The sequence below is a fragment of the Symphalangus syndactylus genome, chromosome 5 (genome assembly GCF_028878055.3).
Source record: "Symphalangus syndactylus isolate Jambi chromosome 5, NHGRI_mSymSyn1-v2.1_pri, whole genome shotgun sequence".
Lineage (NCBI taxonomy): Eukaryota > Metazoa > Chordata > Mammalia > Primates > Hylobatidae > Symphalangus > Symphalangus syndactylus.
Genome location: NC_072427.2, coordinates 22,456,184 through 22,479,181, shown reverse-complemented (window position 1 = coordinate 22,479,181; position 22,998 = coordinate 22,456,184). Strand labels below are relative to the sequence as shown.

Below are 22,998 nucleotides of genomic sequence, written 5' to 3'. Positions count from 1 at the left end.
GTCCATGTTCTGTAAGCTGAGTTTCGGTTTACTCGTCTGTAAAATAAAGATAATTCTCACCTCACAAATACAGAGTATCTAAAAGCACCAAGTGATGGTACTTGTATATTCCTACCTTTTTCCTTTTTGAATTTCTAACTTTCCCTTGTATCACTACACTATTTTAAATTATTGTCAACTTTCAACTCAGATTTATTTTTTCCAGTATTTTATCCTGAAAAATTTCGAATATATAGATAAGTTTAAAAAATTGTACTGTGAAGACCCATTTATCTACACCTAGATTCTACAATTAAATTTCATTCTACTTGCTCTTTCATGCATCTGTTCGTATATCCATCCCCCTATCTACGTAATAGTTCCTCTTATTTTAATGCATTTCAAGGTAGGTTGCACACATCACCATAATTTACGCCTAGACACATGCATGCCATTAACCTAGTGGTTAATACTTTGAATGGATCCTTTTCTCTTTTGAGGTAAAATTTACGTAGAATGGAATGTACTTACTTTAACTGTACCATTCGGTGAGTTTGACAAATGTATACATTGGTATAATATAAATATACCTCTCTATATGATATATGTCTGATATATATAAGTATATGTGATACATATCAAATGTAATATAAATACATAAATACATTGGCATAATACCTACCAAGGTATAGAACAGTGCCTACGAAAGTACTCATGCCTCTTTCTAGTAGATTCCTGTCCTCCTCCTTCCTTCTCCCCCACTGTTCAGATGTATTATTCTAACATTAAATAGCAGCTGGCTGTTTCTTATCTAGTATGCCTAATTTTGTGTGGCTTTAAAAATTAGAAATTCATCTATGTTATGGATTAGCTAGCTTAATGCTAAAAAGTACTGAGGCTAAAACAAGAGTCTCTGAACGCTTTTGTTTGTGTACCCTGTTGGTAAAATAATTTGAGCATACATCCCTAATATATGTAAATTTTCTTTATACATACATGTACTTTCTGTTACTACTATGTACAGCATAAACTAAACACAAAAACTAAAAGGGATGACATGATGAAAACAATATGTTTTAAAATTTTCGTTGTGCAATATCGTTAACTAATAATATTATTACTTACAGGTTAAGTTCATGTTTTTTAAAGTCTTAATTTTTGGAATATTTTCTGCCTGCTTCTTGTGAGATTTGACTAGATGGATGGTCATTGTTCTTAACTTCCGAAGAGATTCTCTTTTTTTTTTTAAGACAGAGTCTCGCTCTGCCGCCCAGGCTGGAGTGCAGTGGCGCAATCTCGGCTCACTGCAAGCTCCGCCTCCCAGGTTCACGCCATTCTCCTGCCTCAGCCTCTCCGAGTAGCTGGGACTACAGGCGCCCGCCACCACGCCCGGCTAATTTTTTTGTATTTTTAGTAGAGACGGGGTTTCACCGTGGTCTCGATCTCCTGACCTCGTGATCCGCCCGCCTCGGCCTCCCAAAGTGCTGGGATTACAAGCGTGAGCCACCGTGCCCGGCCAGAGATTTTCTAGAATAGAAATGTCAGCTTAGACCTTTACCTTGTCGTTTGCTTGCATCTACATTACTAATATTATTTTTGTGTAGGAATCTTTCTCTTTTTTTGGCCACCTGTTCATTTGGTGAGAGCTAGTTCAGTTAGAAGTAGATATTCCATAGTGCTGCTCAACTGGGCACACACCAAATGGCAGTAAATCACACTATACCCAATGTGAATAAACATAACCATCTGAATAAGAATACTATTAATAGTGTCAACTTGCATATAAAATATTAGTAAAATTTACTTTTTAGCTAAAAGAGTAAGAAACTGAAATAGAAATTCTGTTTTCTTCCCATACCCCGCCCAAACCTTCCCCTGAGATGTGAGCACTCTGCTTATGTTACCCCCTACTTTAAAAGGTCAGAAAACAATATAAACAAAAAGCCTCAAAATTCTTGTGCTTTAACTAAGGGGCTTTTTTACATTTAAAAACTTTATATGAGAATTATAAACATTGCTAGTACAGTTTATTAATACAGCTACTTTAGAAAACTGACTTAATCTACATATGCTTACCTTGTGACCTGGCAGTCTCTTCTAGGCATATACCCAAGATAAATGAGTGTTTATATTCACCAAAATACTGTACAAGAATGCTCATACATAACAACTTTTCTCATGATAGAACAGGAAACAACCCAAATGTCCATCAACAGGAGAATGAGTAAACAAATTTGTAGTATATTCACGTAGTGGAGTACTATTTGACAATAAAAAGGAATAAATTACTGATACAGTGGTCACTGGTTTGCAGTGGGTAGAAAGGAGTTATTGAATAGGAGAAGGCACTGGAAATGTTCCCTTTCTTGATCTGGATGGTGTTACATGGATGTGTATGTATGTAAAAATGTATTAAGCTGTACATTTAAGATTTGTGCATTATACTGTATGAAAGTTATACCTCAATTTAAAAAAACACATTTTATATGAGTTAGGGGGAAAGGAGAACTAATACTTCTACATGGATTAAATTTCACTATTTTTAGCTTTCAGTGAGTTTTTTCTTTTCCTTCGAGTCCTCACTCCTACTAAGCTGCATCTTCCTATTCCCTTTTGACTTATTATAGAAACTTCATTTTCTACTTTAGAGCATTCTCTTTAGACTTTCTTTGAGTTCTGGTTTCAGCCCGTCTGGTTTGTTTACCTGCATCAGTGTCTTTCTCTTTCTTTAATATTAAATCACTGCTTATCATGTTTTTGATCTAGCTTTCTTCACCCTCTCACTTTGTAAAACATAAGAATGAAGCATTTGACCTTCCTATTTATACAGCTTCAAGAGCTGAACTCTTACTGAATTTTTGTTGAGCACCTACTCTATGTAAGGCACAGGGGTATAGTTTTTTCATATCTCTAGCAATAGATTAAATTTGCAGCAATTCTAAAACATGATTATGAAGTGTTTCCATACCCTTTATTAATATAAATATTTGTTGGGAATCTTCCTTTTCTGATCCATAGCACTTTCAGGTTTTTTGCATTTGACAGTGATCTACTGGAAGGTGATAAATTTATTTCTGGAGACCAGGCCACATTATTTTCAGAGAATCATTTGGAACTTCAGTTCTTTTTAATTTCAACATAAAATAAGGTGTTTATAATCTTCATTACTTTGGCGTAAGAAGTACATCAGTGGTTCGGTCCTGGCGCAAGCTCACTCAGCCTTTTTCCCAGGGACTACTTTCACTTTGCCAAGGATTTGGCAAATTGTCTCATTTTCTCCTACTTAATCTGGGAGCTAATAGGAACTTTAAACTTTTGATACCAATATGTACATTTTCCAATGCTTCCGTTTCAACCAGATGAGTCTCTGTTCCTGGCACATGCCCTTTGGAATTCTCTAATGACTACTGTTCCTTCATGATTTGGAAAATAATATTAATTCTCTGAAGTCAGGTTTCTACTATTAGAGATTGTATTTGATTCTTTTGGGAAATGACTGATGGTTTAAAGTTAGGTACAACTTCATTGAAAAGCCTGTTTGCATTAGAAAAGCATTATAGGCTTGTAAGTATAATAAATATAGTAGGAGACTAGCCCAAATATATTTATTTATTGGAGAAAGTTTTCTATTTCAAAAGTCTCAGATGTTAGAATCCAACCCACTGATGTAGTTATTCATCCACTACAAAAAGGTGTCCTAATCACTTGCAGTGCTACTGAAAGCATGTCCTGTGAATGTTGTCAGTGACAAAATAGGTACAGAAATTGAAATAAGAGTTTAGAAATTTTTAGAGCTGTTTGATGGAATAGCTTTGTGAATCTAATAATTGAGGCTTACATTTTGTATGTCTTTTTATTTTTCTCATAATTTATTTTTATTTTATAAACATCTGTTTGCAACGCATTAGAACTTTAAAAAAAAAAACTAGTCATTCACTATAGGTAGAGTAGAAGTACTGACTGTGAAGGATCTTTAAAGGTCAATAGTGGTCCTAGTACGTAAAACAATTTGCTCATATAGGGTATTTATTGACAACTATGTAAAAGGGGGAATGGATTGACCTTCATGTTACAAATACTAATTTCTCCTGCATAAAAATACCCTCATTAAAATAGAGGATAGAGATTGTAAATTATTTTTTTCTGTCTTCTTTTTACCTAGATAAGAATTTACCACAGTTAGTCTGGTAAATAACCACCTGTGTGGTCACAGAGAGCCACACAGAAGTGGAAAAAAAAAAGAATAAAGTAATCTAATGATTGGTGAGCACAAGCCTTCAGAATGACATCCTCCAGATTTCTGAGGAAGCCCTGCAATGAAGAGAAAGAGAATCAGACCAGGAGTTAAAAGACAAGTACTTCATTCCACCACTATCTTGGTTTGTTAGGCTGGGCATCTTTTTTATTGTGAACCTCTTTGTAAAATAGGATGGATGATAATTCTTACTCTTTCCCTTCTTCCTAAGGATCAAATGTTAAAATGAATATGAAAGAACTGTTTGCTAATTAAGTTCCAATTAAGTTACTAAATAATTATCTCCCAAGAAACACGAAGTTTCTTATTTATACAATGCAGGGAACGTAGTAAAGTCTCAGTAAATGCTTCTGTGGCTTGGAAGGTATGTTTTTCAGCAACTGCTGTGTGGCTTTATAATAGTGCGTTGGCTCTAGACTCTGGGAATTTGGGGACTTCCTGTTGTTACCCATCCTTTAGATTCCTGAGTGTGATAGGCCATTTATTTTTTTATTTTTTTGAGATGGAGTCTCGCTCTGTCACCAAGGCTGGAGTGCAGTGGCGTGATCTCCGCTCACTGCAAGCTCTGCCTCCCAGGTTCCTGCCTCAGCCTCCCGAGTAGCTAGGACTACAGGTGCCTGCCACCACGCCGGGCTAATTTTTTTGTATTTTTTTAGTAGAGACAGGGTTTCACTGTGTTAGCCAGGATGGTCTCATTCTCCTGACCTCATGATCTGCCCGCCTCGGCCTCCCAAAGTGCTGGGATTACAGGCGTAAGCCACCACGCCTGGCCTTTTTTTTTTTTTTTTTTTTTTTTTTTTGAGATGGAGTTTCGCTCTGTCACCCAGGCTGGAGTGCAATGGGGCGATCTTGGCTCACTGCATCCTCTGCCTCCTGAGTTTAAGCAATTCTCTGCCTCAGTCTCCCCGAGTAGCTGAGATTACAGGTGCCCACCACCACACCCAGCTATTTTTTTTGTATTTTTAGTGGAGACTGGGTTTTACCATCTAGGCCAGGCTGATCTTGAACTCCTGACCTCGTGATCCACCCTCCTTGGCCTCCCAAAGTGTTGGGATTACAGGTGTGAGCTCCTGCACCCGGCCTGTGATAGGCCATTTCTAGAAGTTCCACAGAGCTTCAGGATTTGGGGGCAAGATAAACTGGACCACATTAACATACAAAAAGGGTCTAAGAATAAACTACTCTTCTCATTTGATCATTGAAACTCATATTCTGAGTAGATTCTCTAAGTCTGAATATAGAGTCTATACAGCTACCCAGAAGTAGAGGTGTCAATGTAGGGGAGTCAGTGGTAGCTGCCAGGTTGCCTGTATGGGGACTGAAAAATTTGTGATCACATAGTAATAACTTCTCAGTTTCTATTGCAAAATACGAGATGAGAGTGGTTTTAAGTGATAGTTTCAGTGGTGGTTAGCACATATAAAAATGAGTTTCACAGAAGATTAAGGATTTTTTATGATGTAGACAGATAGGTCAGAAAATAAACTCAACTTCAGATCTCTATTTCCTTTTCCTTTGACACTGAAGTAGTACTTTATTATTAATAACATGTTTGATTTTGGAGGAAATGCTTGTTCAAAGGGAGTAGTATTATAAATTCAGTTAATCCTTTTAGAGTTATCATATGTTGAATGGATTGAAAATTAATTCCCTCTAGACCACTATTTGATGTTCCAAATGAAACCAACTAATTTAAAACAAGTTATAATTTTTCTTATCTCCTTCACTGGACTACTATATGATGATGAAGTCAATAATTTTGAAAAAAAATTTAGACTTTGGAAATGAGTTGTTGCTGATTGATTGCAGTCTAACGGCTTTCAGGTTTTTTGACTGTAATGTACAGTGAGAAATAAATATTAATTCCCATCCCAGTATGTGCACATGCGTGCACACACACACTCTGCTGAGATTTTTATATGATCCGTTTGTCCCCTCCAAAACTCATGTTGAAATTTTATCCCCAGTGTGGCAGTGTTGGGAGGTGGGGTCTAGTGAGAGGTGTTTGAGTACTGTTGCTGGTCCTGTGGTAGTGAGTTCTCCCTCTCTGGAGACTAGATTCGTTCTCTGGGAATAGATTAGTTCTTGCAAGAGTGAGTTATAAAGCAAGTTTCTTCCTCCTGTTTGGTTGCTTTTCGTGTGTCCACTTTCCCTTTGACCTTCTTTGCCATGTTTTGACTTAGCACGTGGCCCTTACCAGAAGCTGAGCAGATGCTGGTACCATGCTTGTACATTCCAGCCTGCAGAACCATGAGCTAAATAAAGCCTGTTTTCTTTTTTCTTTTTTTTTTTTTTTTTTTGAGATGGAGTCTTGCTCTGTCGCCCAGGCTGGAGTGCAGTGGCGCGATCTCAGCTCACTGCAAGCTCCGCCTCCCGGGTTCACGCCATTCTCCTGCCTCAGCCTCTCCTAGTAGCTGGGACTACAGGCGCCTGCCACCACGCCCGGCTAATTTTTTTGTATTTTTAGTAGGGGTTTCACCGTGGTCTCAATCTCCTGACCTCGTGATCCACCGCCTCGGCCTCCCAAAGTGCTAGGATTACAAGCGTGAGCCACCGCGCCCGGCCTGTTTTCTTTATAAATTACCCAGCCTCAGTTATTCTGTTACAACAACCCAAAATGGACTAAGATGCACCTATAACAAAAAAATTTTCAAGTTGTACTTACTATATGTGATACATTCTGATATTTTTATATTTCATTTTATGTTAAGTCAGGTTGCAACCTGCTAAATGAGTTTCATTACCTACAGTTTGAAAAACACTGGTCTGGTCAGTAGGCCAAAGGGAAAGTAGTCTCTGAGTTGTATGCGTTTATATAGAACAGAAGTTGGATTTTTGAGATGATAATTTGTTAACAGTCCTGAGCTTTTTATTCTGCTGTAGCCACAGTCTTACATGAAGGTCACACGAACATAAATTGCTTAAGCAACAGTGTATTAGGTCATCAAACTATCCAGGCCAGTATTTCCCCTGATCCCAAAAGGTTAGTTATATAGATTTTAATTCTCATCTTCCTTTTAATCTTTGAACTGCAAATATATCAACAACTATATATATAATTAATTGACTTCTTTTTTTTTTTGAGACGGAGTCTCTCTCTCTCACCCCAGGCTGGAGTGCAGTAGTGCGTTCTTGGCTCACTGCAAGTTCTATCACCCCCTCCCCACTCCCACCCCCAGGTTCTCCTGCCTCGGCCTCCCAAGTAGCTGGGATTACAGGTACCCACCACCATGCCCGGCTACTTTTTTAGATGTTTAGTAGAGATGGGGTTTTGCCATGTTGGGCAGGCTGGTCTCGAACTCCTGACCTCAGGTGATCCACCTGCCTTGGCCGCCCAAAGTGCTGGAATTATAGGCGTGAGCCACCGTGCCCGGCCTATAATTGACTTCTTAAAGGTAGTAAGTTCCACATGTTTGCTGACTACCAAGTTATATACAGTGTTTGACAAACTAGTGTTCCCTGGCTGATGATATTGAGGCTGTGGGGTTTTCCTGGTTTGTGGGACTAGACTGTGGAGGTATCAAGCTATCTATGACTGAAGATGACGAGCTTTTGTGAAGTTCAAAAACTTGAAGATAGGGCAGGTTTGTGGTACCCTTTAAAGTGGATGTAAAGTTTTTGCGATTACACGTTTCTAATGATTTTATATTTCCTTTTTAATTATTTTGTCCTATCAAAAAGATTACCTTGCTACTGTGAGATACAGCAGTCTGAGTAGAGAGAACCTAGTATTGATGATAGGAAGGCATTTTTCAATTTTTTAAAAGATAAATTTCTGAAAAGTTACTGTAAGCACAGTTTTATGTCTTACATCTGGCTCACTGACTCACATTAAATATGTAAAATGTTATTAGAAACAGACCCACTATACTATTATAAACGGAAATATTTTGAAGTAAAAGAATTAAGGTTAGATTAAATTTTATGATATGCCAGGTGTTCAAGAACTCTGGCTGTTCTCCAGCTCAGCACTGACCCTATCTTATGCTATGTGTGATGTCAGGGGAAGGGCAAAGCCTTTGGTAGAGTTATGAAATATCATGGTCTCCATTCTTCGTTTTGAGTAAGCTCCTGGGATAAAGATTTATTTAACTACAAAGGATCAGGTAACCTAGAACAAATGTGTCCCTTATTTTTATATTGTAAAAGCAAATGACAAAAGTAGTGCAGCTTAACAAGAGTGGGCATGCCCTAGGTCAGTTCTTTGTGCATCATCCTCAGATGTTAGTAGATACATTTACTGTTCTCTTCCAGCCTTTTCCCCTCATTTTCAGCAAATTGTTTTACCTTCATACTTCATAGAGAAAATAGATGCCAACAGGCTTGAACTGCACCTTCCTATCCTTTGCTTATAAATGAAAATCATCTCTCTCTAACCCTCTCTAATCGTCTTGGATTTTTGTTTCCCCCTTTTTGTTAATCAATTCTTTTTTTTTTTGTCTAAATCATTAACTTCTGATCTCATCTTCACTACCTTTCCCCAAGTATATTTTTCTTTTCTTCTGTTTCAAACTTAATGAAATAAAGTCTTACTTAATTTCTTTGAAATCTTCTTGAAAATGAAAACTTTTAAAGCTGATTTTCCTCAGGTCATATTTGGCTTCATGATGTAGATTTGAATAATTGGTGTTTTATAGTCATTTTCAAAATAGGTTTTGTGATTTTCATTTCTGAGTTGGCCCAAGAGATATTTAGGAGAGAATTTTAGGAATTACAACTGGCTGAAGAGTTTGTATGTAATGCTTTGTTGTTTTTTAATATGGTTACCTTGTAGTCTGATTATGTATCCTTTTTAACTATTTTAATTCATTTAGTTTTCATATGTGATCAACTTTTAAAAAATGTTTTTTGTATTCCTGAAAAGAAAGCTTCTTTAGGAGTCAATAAGTATATTGACTTAATAAGTCAAGAAATGTAATGGACAAATATAAATATATTGATATTTACTAATATATTTTTTTAAATTCTTAATGTTTATTTTTTGTCAACTACTCTCTCCAAAATGAAGAGGTATATAAATCTAACATATCTATTATATTTCTACATATCTGTCCCCTTTTTTGACCATTTATTTAATAAATGTCAGGGCTTTATTTGGCACATAAATGTGTATAACTTGTAACTTGAGGATGGAGTCAAAATATAGTGATCTGCTATTTCATACTTTCTAGCACATGAGTTATAGTACTTTGTTGGATATTAGTCTTGTAATCTGTTTTCATTTTTGTTTGTATTTCACTAATACATCTTTATCCAGCATTTGACTCAAAACTTTTCTGTTTTGTTTTAAGATGTAAGTATATGTAACTTAATTTTTTTAACCATTCCTAGGAGATTTTTTTTCCTTTTTTCATTCTTTGCCAAATTTTATAAGAACCTGGTTTTAAGCATTTAAGCATATAACATTCTTAATTTCTGTCATTGAAACTTTTACTTTTTAAATTGTCAGTTATTTCCATGTGAAGGTAGAGCTATGTGAATTGGGTAACATTAATGTTCTATCATTATAATCTCATTAGGTATTTATTGAGTATCTCTTCTCGGTTAGTAACTGTGATAGACTTAGCATTATAAAAATTAATAAGACATGATTTTACCATTAAAGAGCTTGAGATAGATTAAGGAACAGAAACATGTACATAGAGGAATACAAGTGCAATATATGTAGATCTCGATGACAATATTTTTCTTTTACTTTTTTTAAGAAGACACATTTATTCAGCATCATGATCAGACTATTACAGTTAGCAATCAACAGCATGGGTGCAAAAAAAAATCTACATTAAAAACCCTTTGTTAGAATGTTTTACACTTTCCACGTAACAGAAACTAAAATAACCTGTTATACAATTAGTCACAAATACAGTCCTCAAGTTTTTTGCCCAATATTTTTCTGAAATATGATGACAGGATTTTTCTATCTTTGCAATTAGACTAAATGAACAGGAATGAACTAAAACCGACTAAGAACATGGAAAAGAGAATACATGGAGACATTTTTAATTGGCAATTTATTACAAAAAGACTGGGTTTCAGCTTTTTTTGTTATATGACGTTGAAATGTAGTTTTTAGAACTGTCTACATTATTTGTAATACAACTATATAGTCTTACCATTCGAAAGAGATAACACTGCATCCTGAGTGAACCCTCCTTTACATTTTGTTCTATTGCTTTTTCCTTCCCTGCAGACAATTTCAAAGTCTTTAATGAAAATTTAAATGATAGTACCTTCTGAGACATAAGATTTAAGATGATTTTCAGTGTTGTTATTTTGGAAGGGATGAGAAAGCTAAAATGCATTAATCTCTTTTACCAACTGACTTGCTCAGTTACAGAGTAAGTAAGTGGAAGGGAACTGCACTAAAATTCATTGCTGTCTGCACCCACCTCCATAGGATGCCAGGAGGAAGTGAAAGGAAATAAGGAATTCACACTAATCACTTTGACAATTAGGCAGAAACCCTGAATTTATTTTAGGTAAAGAAAAGGTGAAAACCAGACTTGGAATAAGCTTTTTATGTGCTCATTGTAATTTAAAAAAAAATATTTAATTGTGGTAAAAATACATAGAATGTAATTTATACTATCTTAATAATCATTTTAAGTGTATAGTTTATGTAATATTAAGTACATTGTTTTGTAACCATCACCACTCTCTATCTCCAGAACTCTTTTCATCTTGCAAAACAAACTATACCCATTAAAAAATAACTCTCCGTTCCCTGCTACCTAGTCCCTGGCAATCACCACTCTACCTTCTGTCTCTATGAATGGACTACTCTGGGTACCTCATATAAATGGAATTATATGGTATGTGTTTTTTTGTGAGTGGCTTATTTCACTTAGCATAATATCCTTGAGGTTCATGTATGTCCAGATTTTCTTCCTTTTTGAGACTGAATAATATACTATTGTGTATGTGTAAAACATTTTGTTTATTCATCCATTGATGGATACCTGAGTTTTTTTCACCTTTTGCTTATTGTGAATGATGCTGTTATGAACATGAATGTACAACTATCTCTTCAAGACCCTACTTTCTGTTCTTTGGAGTATGTAACCAGAAGTGGAATTGCTGGCTCATATTGATACAGGACAGGTGAGCCCCCAAATTGGGGCTTAGCTTGGGAGGGTTCTTGGCTTTGCCCAGGAAAGAATTCATGGGTGAGGTGGTGGTGGTGTCAGTCAGCAACTTTTATTAACGTGGCAGTGTATAACAGCAGCAGCAGAGGTACTGCCCCTTGCAGAGTGCGGCTACCCTATAGGCTACCCTATAGGCAGTGTACCCAGAGTAGCAGTTCAGGGGCAGTTCTGCAGTCATATTTATATCCACTTTTAATTACATGGAAATTAAGGGACAGATTATGTAGAAATTCCTAGAAAAAGGATTGTAACTTCTGGGTCATTGTGTCGTTGCCATGGAAAGGGGCAATAACTTCCAGATGTTGTGCTGGCAATGGTAAATTGACATGGCACTGGTAGGTGTGTCCTATGGAGAGTTGCTTTTGTATTTTTCCTGTTTCTGCTAGTCTTCAATCTGGTCCAGGGTCTAAGCCCTGCCTTCTACTTCAATATGGTAATTATATTTTTAATATTTTGAGGAAACACCGTACTGTTTTCCATAGGAACTGCACCATTTTACATTCTCACCAACAGTGCACAAGGGTTCCAATTTCTTTACTTCCTTGCCAATGCTTATTTTCTGTTTTTTTCAAAGTAGGAATCCTAATGGGTGTGAGGTGGTATCTCATGGTTTTGACTTGCACTTCCTTAATGAGCAGTAACGTTGGGCATCTTTTCGTGTGCTTATTGGCCATTTGTATATCTTCTTTGGAATAATGTCTATTGTCCTTCGCCCATTTTTTAATCAGCAAAAACTGGTGGTGGTTGTTGAGTTGTAGGACTTAATCATATGTTCTGGATGTTAGCTTCTTATGAGATCTATGATTTGCAAATAATTTTTTCCCACTGCATGGATTGCCTTTTTTCACTCTTGATTTTTGTGCTTACTGTAATTTATTCAAATAAGCAGAGAACGGGACTCTGGAAGAGATGTCCCAGGACAGTGAGTTTTTATGGAAGTCCATATGTGGTAAAGGCAGGAGCGATGAATTAAGGTCCTGTGGTGACATTGTGTTACACGGAATAGAACAAGAGAGGAAGTTATTGGAAGATAAAGAGCTAAGACTAAAGACAAACCTCAGAAGGTTGCCCAGTCCTGTCCTTAAATGAGGCAATTGGTTAGAATCGAGAACAAAGAAAGTAAGGTAGTGTTCAGAAAATGCCTGTGTTTGATTATTTAAATGATTGAATCAGATGTTGTACATATAAGGTGGTCAAGATGGATTGGTTGAGCTACCACTTTTATTTGTTTCAAACAGGCATATCTTAAGACTCAAAACTTAAGATTTTGTTTTATGCCTAGAATTTTTCAAATTTTCCTGTGATGAATTTCATCCTTGAGACATAAACTGAAGGAGATTATTTCTGAAAAAATTATCCAAAAAATGCTGTCTTTTCTAGACATTTATGTCCCCAAAACCAAGTCTTAACCTGTACTTATGGAAATATTACAATTAGCGCATTCATTGTGCCTTTTTTCTTATTTTATTGAGAACTACATTGACTCATCAAAAATTAATATTAGCTTCCTAATCAAAGTACTCACCATGTCTGCTCTCTTAACTGTGGCATATATTGGTATTTTCTTCCTACTGTTTGCTTTCCATAATTAAATGTTTGTTTAGCAACCCTGTCAGGAGTGCATGTCTATCAAAATTTGTTTTGTTTTGTTTTTTATTTTTAGATTGGAACTTTTGGCAGAAAGTCAAAACTATCTTCATATCTGTATCCTTAGAAAGAGATGAGTTACAGGCCAGGCACTGTGGCTCATGCCTGTAATCCCAGCACTTTGGGAGGCCGAGGTAGGTGGATCACCTGAGGTCAGGAGTTCGAGACCAGCCTGGCCAACATGGTGAAACCCCGCCTCTACAAAAATACAAAAAATTAACCAGGCTTGGTGGCAGGCATCTCTAACCCCAGCTACTTGGGAGGCTGAGGCAGGAGAATTGCTTGAACCTGGGAGGCAGGGGTTGCAGTGAGCCAGGATTGCACTGTTGCATTCCAGCCTGGGTCACAAGAGCGAAACTCTGTCTCAAAAAAAAAAAAAAAAAAAAAAAGAGAGATAAGTTACAATAGGATGCATTTAACAGATGGTTCTAAATCTTTACAATGTTATTAATGCTACCATAGGTTAAGTTTTTGAGACATTTGGTGGATTATCATACTTGTGCTTTGATTCGGTGATTTTTGCCTTTTGTCTGGTATCAGTCTAGGATATACATCCAAAGATAACAAGCAGAAGAATCAATGTTACTGAAAATAAATTAGCCAAATAAATGACAGACTTTGAGGAACATATCCAGAGTATAACAAAAGAAAGTTTTCCTCACCTTAATAACAGACATAGTTGGAAATTGACAAGGTTTATAACATGTTAGATTCCAATACATACTTTAGTTAAAGTCTTAAACTTACAATTTTATATGTTTCCAATAAAAAATTGGGACAAACAGAATTAGCTTGTTGAGATTCACAGTTAACTGTTGGAATTTGGATTATATCTTTGGATTAGTATGGGAAGAATTGACATCTTAGAATATTGAGGCATCTAATCCGTGACTGTGGCTTATTTTTGTATTTATTTAGGCCTTCTTAAATGTTTTAAAATGGTTTTGTAATTTTCTGTACATATATTTTAGATATATTGTTAGGTATCTTTTAGTCCTTGCTGATTTTATAAATGTGTGTTTAATTATGTTTTCTTTTTATTTCTGTTCTTTCAAATGCGTGTATAAAGACAGCCAAAACAAGACATTTCTGAACAAGAAGAATAAGGTGGTGAGACTTGTCCTATCACTTATCAACACACAGAATTGTTCGAATGATAATCAATAGTAAATTAAGACCGCTTTTGGCTCAGGGAGAGATGTATTAACCAGCAGAATAGAAAGTGAATACAGAAACCGGCCCACAGATAGATGGAATTCTTGATATGGAATTCAAGATCAAGGGGAGGAAAGGAGAAACTTTTTTAAAAACACTGATATGATTAGTTATCCATATAGGTTAAATATCCATATGGGTTAACTTTCATAGTATCCATATGAAATTAGATCCTTAATTCACACCATGTACAAAAATTGTTTCTACATGGATAAAAGTGTGGAAAGCTTTTAGGGCCTGTGGGAAAATATCATTGTGTCCCTGGAGTAAGGAAGAATTTCCTGACAAGACATAGAAAGAACTAGCCATAAAAGGAAAGATTAATAATTGTGTACATCAAAATCAAGTGCTTTTGTTCACTGAAAAACCGTATATTGAAATTGAAAAGATAAGCCACAAAATGGGAGAAGATGCTTGCCATACATACAACCAATAAAGCTTTAGTATACAGAATGAGTCAGTAAGAAAAAGACAAAAGCTCAATAGGAAAATGGGCAAAAGACATGAACAGCCATTTCATAGAAAAAATACATATGGCCTATAAATATATGAAAAGATGCTCTGCCTCATAAGTAATCAAGAAATGCAAAGTATAAGATCAATATGAGACTGCCAAAAATTAAAAGGTTTGCCAGTATCATATGTTGAAGAGGATATGGGTGAACAGAAACTCTTATACAATACTGAAGAAGTATATACTGGTCCAACCCCTTTGGAAAACAATTTCACTTTATGTTGTAAAGTTGAATTTTGCATACTTTCTGACTTAGCATCTCTAATCCTGGTTGTACACTCTAGAGAAATACATATAACAGAAGATATGTACAAGAATTTTACAACAGGATTCATCATGGTGAACAAAATTTGTAAATGACCAAGCCTTTTTTTTTTGAGACAGGGTTCAGCTCTGTTGCCCAGGCTGGAGTATAGTGGCATAATCATGGCTCACTGCAGGCTTAAACTCCCAGGCTCAAGCAATCCTCTTACCTCAGACTCTGTGCCTAAGTAGCTGGGACTACAGGCACACCCACCACACCCAGCTAATTTTTTTGTTTTGTTTTGTAGAGATGAGGTCTCACTATGTTGCCCAGGCTGGTCTTGAACTCCTGGACTCAAGCAGTCATCCCACATTGGCCTCTCAAAGTGCTGGAATCATAGAACCCAAGCTTTTTGATGGAGGATGAAAAGTTAAATTGTAGTTATTGACATAACAGGATATTATACTGCACTAAATATGAATGAGCTACAGCTATACATTGGTTGCTTTCAATGTAGTTAATTGGAGTACCTTTGCAATTATCAGTGTCAAAAATAATAAAGCAATATTTACCCATTATTTTAAAAAAAAGATTGAATTCCCGCTGTATGCCAGATTACTGTTCTGAGTGCCAGGGATTTAACAGTGAACAAGATGGACACATCTTCTGTCTTCATGAAGCTTATGTTTTAGTTTAGAGGGGGAGATATGAATTAGTAAGCAAGCAGAGTAATTATGTAATTTAATGTAGCCGGGAAAGGTATGGAAAAAGATGAAGCAAAGTAAGAGGCTAGCATGTATGTGATATTGTCTGTGTGTTTCTGTATAACAAAGGAAGACTTTTGTGGAAATGTGACACTTCAGCAGAGTTGGATGTTCTGGGGAAAAAGTAGGAATGAGCTCAGCATAATCAAGGAAAAGCAAGAAGGCAAATGAGGCGCAGAGAGAGTGAGCTAGGACCTGGGGGAGAAGGACAGAAGATGAATTCAGCTAGGTAGACAAAGCCATATCATGTAAGGCCTTATAGTTTAGTAACAAGTTTAGAGTTTTTAAAGTATGATGGAAAGTCATAGGAGAGTTTTAAGCAGGTGAATTACATGATCTGATTTATATTCAGGGACTGAAGAATTGATTGTTGGGGGCAAAGGGAGGGGTGGGGTAGGGGAAGGTAGATTCAAAGGGCCCAGTTGGGAGGCTTTCATAGAAGTTTGGATGATAGTGGAGTAGATAGGGATGGGGTAGAGTAGCAGTGGATGTAGAAAGAAGTAGTTAGTTTGGTGACATGTTTTGGGGTATAATTGAAGGACACAGTGATGAATAAGATATGTCTGTGAGGGAGAGGAATAAATCAATAATGAATTCCAGGTTCTGGTAAGGGCAGCTGGATGGATGGTGATGCCCTTTACTCACATGGAGAATCTTGAAAGCTAAGTAGATTAGGCCACAAGATGTTAAGAGTTCATTTTAGAAATGCCAATGAGACACCCAATATGTGAGTCTGAAGCTCGTATGAGAGGTCTGGAGTTTGAAGATAGAAATATGAGACTCATCAACATACAGGTGGCATTTAAAACCATAGAACCAGATGAAATCACCAAGGGAGTAAGTGTAGGTAGGTAGAGAAGAGAATAGGGGCTATGAAAGGAGACTCATAAGAAGTGGATGGTAAGATAGGGAAAAAAATATATTACGAGACTATGGCATCCTGGAACCCGAGAAGAAAATATGTCAATGGATACATTACAAAGTGAATAAATATGCAGTGGAAATTGTACATATCAGATGAGTATATTATAAATTAATAGTTGTCTTTAAAAAATACTGTCATCCCAGGTTTTGGAAGGCCAAGGCAGGTGGATCATCTGAGGTCAGGAGTTCAACCTGGCCAACAATGGTGAAACCCCATCTCTACTAAAACATACAAAAATTAGCTGGGTATAGTGGTGATGCACCCCTGTAGTCCCAGCTACTCAGGAGGCTGAGGCGCGAGAATTGCTTGAACCAGCAGGCAGAGGTTGCAGTGTGCTGAGATACCACTGCCCTCCAGCCTGGGCGACAGAGTGAAACCCTGTCTCAAAAAAATAAATAAAAATAAATAACCCTGTAGGAAAATGCAAAAATGATATTAATAGGCAGTTCACTGAAAGGCAAATCCTGATGGCCGGTAAACTTATGAAAAGATGCTTAACCTCACCATTAATCAGGGAAATGCAAATTTAAAAGAGCAATAATGTCTAATGCTGTCAAAGATTGGAAGGGAAGTCATTTTCATACTCTGGTTGAAATGTAAATTATTATAGCCTTTAAAAAATGTGGTCTGGTAATATCTGCTAAAATGGAAAATACCTCTAATCTATGATCCAGCAAGCTCCTAAAAGTCTATCCCATGTAAATAGAAGCACCAGTGCATAAAAATGTGTGTTTACTGCAGCCTTTTCCTTTTTTTTTTTTTTTTTTTTTTTTTTTTTGGGATGGAGTTTAGCTCTTGTTGCCCAGGCCAGAGTGCACTGGCACGATCTCAGCTCACTGCAACCTCCGCCTCCCAGGTTCAAGCAATTCTCCTGCCTCAGCCTCCCGAGTAGCTGGGATTACAGGCATGTGCCACCACGCCCGGCTAATTTTGTATTTTTATTAGAGACGGAGTTTCTCCATGTTGGTCAGGCTGGTCTCGAACTCCTGACCTTAGGTGATCCACCCGCCTCAGCCTCCCAAAGTGCTGGGATTACAGGCGTGAGCTACCACGCCCGGCCACTGCAGCCTTTTTCTAAGGGGAAAAGCACTGAAAACAAGGTAAATGCCCATCCCTGGGGAAAGGTTAAATAAATTTTAGGTTATCCAATCACTGTATTATTATGCGGCCATTAAAAACAAATTAATTAAATTTATGGCAATTGACTGCAAGGACTTTTCATGATTCAGAGAATTTTATAAAGTATGATTCCTGTGTGTGTATTTGTGGTGCTGTGTGTTGAGAGAGAGAGACACAGAGTAGTCCTCCACAAAAAAAAAAAAAAAAAAAACTCTGCCCATGTAACATTTGTATATGATTATGTATATGAACATGGAGAAAAGCATACTTTGTTATAAGTAGTGATTACCTGGGGAAGAGCAAGTCTGGGGGAAGGTTTAGGGGTAAGCCTCCACTAACTCAATTAACAAACAAACAATGTCTCTGTTTAAAAAAAAAAAAAAGAATTTCCAAGAAAAGTAGCTTCTGTGACATACAGCCCATTTATGTAAAATACATGTGTGTATATATATGACATGAAAAGATAGTCACCAAAATGAGAATCCTAAAGTATAATTAATTTTTTAAAGTAAAATGCTAATTTGGGATATATTCATCACCATTTTTTTTCTCTTTTCAGTACTGGTTCAGATGGAGAATGCTAATATTGATGAGATAAATCCAATTTACAGATAGACTAAAGATAATTTTGTTTTTAAAGAATTATTTATTTTTCAATATCTTTATGGGGTACAAGTGGTTGTTGGTTACATGGATGCATTATATTGTGGTAAAGTCTAGGATTTTAGTGCACCATCACCTAAGTATGCATTGTACCCAGTAGGTAGTTTTTCATCCCTCGCCCCCCTCCCACCCTCTTCCCTTCTGAATCTCCAGTGTCCATTATACCACTCTGTATGCCTTTGGGTACCCATAGTTTAGCTCTCACTCAAGTAAGAACATGTAGTATTTGGTTTTTTATTCTTGAGTTACTTCACTTAAAATAATGGCCTTCGGTTTCATCCAGGTTGCTGTAGAAGATATTATTTCAGAATACAGAAAATTTTGAAATAAATTTACCGGATTACTATTTTGTGCTCTTCATTAACTTCTATTTGAACATCTATGTTCTTTTGCTGTCTTAGCTTTCCGTCTTTAACCAATAGTTTGAGTATAAACTAAATGAGACTTAGAATGGAAATTAGAATAGGTTAATATCAAATCCATAAGCAGCTAGTAGTGTTCAGTTGAGTGGTAAGTCTAACTGAATATCTGAATCATGAACACCCTTGTCTGGTGTCTCCTGCTTTGTTCTTGAACTCTTTTTGTAGTTTCTTCAGAGCTACTCCATAATAATTATATTTTGCTGTATAACAAGTTGCTCTAAAACATAATGGCTTAAAACAATACACATTTAGTCACGATTTCTGTGGTTCTGGAATCCAGGCATGACCGACCTGGATCCTCTGGCTCTGGGTCTCCCACAAGGGCAGTCATCTTAAGGCTTGACTAGAGAGTAGATACACCTTCAAGCTCACTTAAGTAGTTGTTGATGGGATTCAGTTCCTCATGGGTTGTTGGCCTAAGGGCCTCATTTCTTCATGAGATGTTGGCCAGAGCCTGCCTTAGGCTTCTTGCCATGTAGGCTTCAGAGAATAACTGACAACATGGCAGCCGGCTTCGTCAGAGCAGACAAGTAAGAGAGCAAGAGTCAGCAATATAGAAGTCATAGTTTTTTGTAACCTAATCTTAGAAGTGGCATCCAGTCCCCTTTGCCATGTTCCATTCATTATAAGTAAGTAACTAGATCCAGCACATACTCAGGGAGAGGGGATTTTATGCAAGGATAGGAATATCAGGAGTGGGGATCACTGGAAGCCATTTTAGAAACAACCTGCCACCTCCATCACCAGTGTTCCTGGGATTATCTCATCTTCACTTCTCAGTACAGGCAAATGCATCTCTCTTGAAGTGGTCACTTAAAACTCCCTCTTCCAGGGACATCTCATGGTATATTTTCAGCTTTTTTCTGCTATGGTCCTCTCACCTCTGGGTAGCCTCTTTGACAGGATTTAAGACAACCTCACACTGTCTCTAGCTGATGGTCTGTGAAAAACTTACATTCTTTACCACAAGAAACTCTGAGAGTGCGAGCCAGTCCCAGTGCAGTCACCCATTTCACTCTGCCATCAGACCAACTAACCAGAAAGTTCTGTGCTCTAAAGATTTCTTGGGCTTGAGTCAAATACCAGCATTCTATGACTTCTAGGCTCTTGAAGACTTACCTTAAGCTCTCCAAGCAGTCTTCTTAAAGCTTCTAGGCCGGGCACACTTTGGGAGGCGGAGACGGGAGGATTGCCTGAGGTCAGGAGTTCGAGACCAGCCTGGCCAACATGGTGAAACCCTGTCTCTGCTAAAAATACAAAAGTTAGCTGGGCGTGGTGGTGGGCGCCTGTAATCCCAGCTACTCGGGAGGCTGAGGCAGGAGAATTGCTTGAACCTGGGAGGCAGAGGTTGCAGTGAGCCAAGATTGTGCCACTGCACTCCAGCCTGGGCGACAGAGTGAGACTCAGTCTCAAAAAATAAATAAATAAAAGAAAAAAGGGTGCTGAGACCCACAGCATACACATAGCTTTTCCTAAAAATTATCTCCTAATAACCTCCAACTCTCCTCTTGACTTCTCCAAAACCCTTTGTTGTTGTATGAGAGTGAAAGTTTACAAGGGTCTTTACCACATTCTTTGCAAGTCTGGTAATGGTTACCCACCTCTTAATGGAAATGTATTATCTGTGGTCTTGGATTTTCCCTTGCAACTGACACTCGAGTAGTTCCATATTGACATCTCATTTCATCTGCCGTTTGCCTTCTTCCTGCTCTTTTTTTGAAGACATCTGCCCTGGGTAGTTTCCTGAAGTTATTGTAGCAATAAAAGTGATTACAGTACTACCTAATTTATTAAACCAAACAGTGGAACCTAGTAGAGAAGATGGAGGAAAGATTCATAAAGAATGGGAAAGGGAAAGGAAGAGGAAAGCACTAAGTACCTTATTTCAGATTAGAATAGATAAAATATTTTATAATAGTAATTGTATTATTAACATTGATTATATTGTATAAGTTGTTTTAATAGTGTTCTTGAAATATCTAATTATAGAATTAAGAATGAGGTATCTGAGTACCTTATTCATAGAATAAAGATAAACATGAAGAGAGAAAACAAGCATAAAAAGCCAGACATCATAGTACAAGCATAAATGGTTTCCATTTGGACTGATAAATAAAATCCAACAATATGTTGCTTATAAAACACTGACTTAACACAGATAGTAGAAGGCAAAAATTACCTCCAAATTGGAAAGCCCTATTTATCAGACTTGAATAAAACAAAGAGTTGGCAGTATTTATGTAAGAGAAAACAGAATTCAAGGGTAAAAAAGTTGATATTGCATATCATTTTTGTGTTAACAACTTAAAGCCCTCTGAAATTGACACCGAAAATAAAAGATGTGCCCAAATTGGCACAACTGTTATGAACTGGATTTACATGTATCTGAATTTAGCTTTCTGTACATGATTATCTTTCTTTAAATTTTTTGGTGGGAGAGGCAAGGCTTGGAAGATCTGAGTAAAGCAGTGAATTCTTTTCCCATTAAAATGAAATATATAAAATCTTGCATATGACTGGGGAAATTTTGCTGGAGGAGGGCCAGCTAAGAGTCATTATTGGGGAGATGGCAAAGGTAAGGTTAAAGTTCTGCGAATAAAAGTTCCTAGAAATTTAAACCAGGTTTAGAACTGGAAACCCCTACCAAACTCTTTGCAGTGGGAAGAGGTACTTTTTTTTTTTTTTTTTTTTTTTGAGATGGAGTCTCACTCTGTTGCCCAGGCTGGAGTGCACTGGCACAATCTCTGCTTACTGCAACCTCTGCCTCTGCCTCCACCTCCTGGGTTCAAGCAATTCTGCCTCAACCTCTGATTATAGGTGTGTGCCACCACAGCCAGCTAATTTTTGTATTTTTAGTGGAGATGAGGTTTCATCATGTTGGCCAGGCTGTTCTCAAATTCCTGACCTCTAGTGATCCGCCCGCCTTGGCCTCCCGAAGTGCAGGGATTACAGGCGTGAGCCACCATGCCCGGCCAAGGTGCTGTTTATATTCAATCAGACGGGTTCTCATTGGTTCAGTTTTTTGAGGGCCTGTTTAAAGGAGAAGTTGTAGACAGCAGGGCACAATAAATTTAATTGTCCAATTATTTAGAAATAATTTCACTCTACGATTTTTGTTTTTTTGAATGATACTTTTTCTGGGGCAGGCCCTGTGCACATATATTATTATTGGTTTCTTTTTTATTTTTATGTCATGGGGGTTTGGTGTACAGATTGTTTTGTCACCCAGGTAATAAACATAGTACCCAATAGCTACTGTGGTTTCAAGTGTAAGTCTTCTTTCATTTAGCATAGTGTTTTAAAGATTCACTCATGTTGTTGTATATATTAGTAGTATTCCCTTGTATGAATATGCCATAGTTGGTTTGGCCACTTTCATTAGGACACCTGGGCTATTTCCAGATTTAGGCTATTATGAATAAAGTTGCTATGAACAACCTTGTACAAATCTTTGTGTGGACATACCTTTTCATTTATTTTGAGTAAATACATAAAGCATTATAACACTTTAGTTTGTTAAAAGATATCCACAGAAGATACTACTTCACACCTACTAGAATGACTAAAATTTAAAAGACTGGCCATAAAAAAGCCATAAAAAGACTGAGAAATGGGAAATAACTGGTAGAGAGTACAGGGAAAATGTCTGAGATGACTTAAATGTTCTATACTTGATTAGGTATTGGTTATATAGGTATATGCATTTATCACATTACCAAATAATGAAATATACATTTGGGGTCAGTGTATTTTACTGCATTTAAGTTTTACCTCAACAAAAGTAAAAATAAACCCTAAAAGCAAGTGTGTTTTATGCCTGTTCAAAATAGAATCTATGTGGACAATTGCTTTGAAGACCAGGGGGGATTGTGGAGGAGGAGGGTGCAGCGTTGGGGGAATAAGCCAGATCAGACAACTTAATTTAAAATGTGACTATAAGGGCCGGGCATGGTGGCGCACGCCTGTAATCCCAGTACTTCAGGAGGCTGAGGCGGGCAGATCACTTGGGGTCAGGCGTTCAAGACCAGCCAGGCCAACATGGTGAAACCCTGTCTCTACTAAAAATACAAAAATTAGCCAGGCGTGGTGGTGCATGTCTGTAATCC

The 22,998-nt window shown here is 37.2% G+C and overlaps 1 protein-coding gene across 3 annotated transcripts in view; it reads left to right on the top strand.

Moving 5' to 3' along the window:
- Positions 1–22,998, top strand: part of HDGFL3 (HDGF like 3) — a 95,995-nt gene that overhangs the window by 3,013 nt on the left and 69,984 nt on the right. Inside the window, exon 1 of one of the 3 annotated variants that reach the window (XM_063638618.1) lies at positions 4,178–4,334. The exons of the other annotated variants lie outside the window; for them this stretch is intronic. Coding sequence (XP_063494688.1) covers positions 4,296–4,334 — 39 coding nt within the window. The 5' untranslated portion in view covers positions 4,178–4,295. Of the gene's footprint in view, positions 1–4,177; positions 4,335–22,998 lie in introns of those variants that run through there. 3 annotated transcript variants of the gene reach the window in all.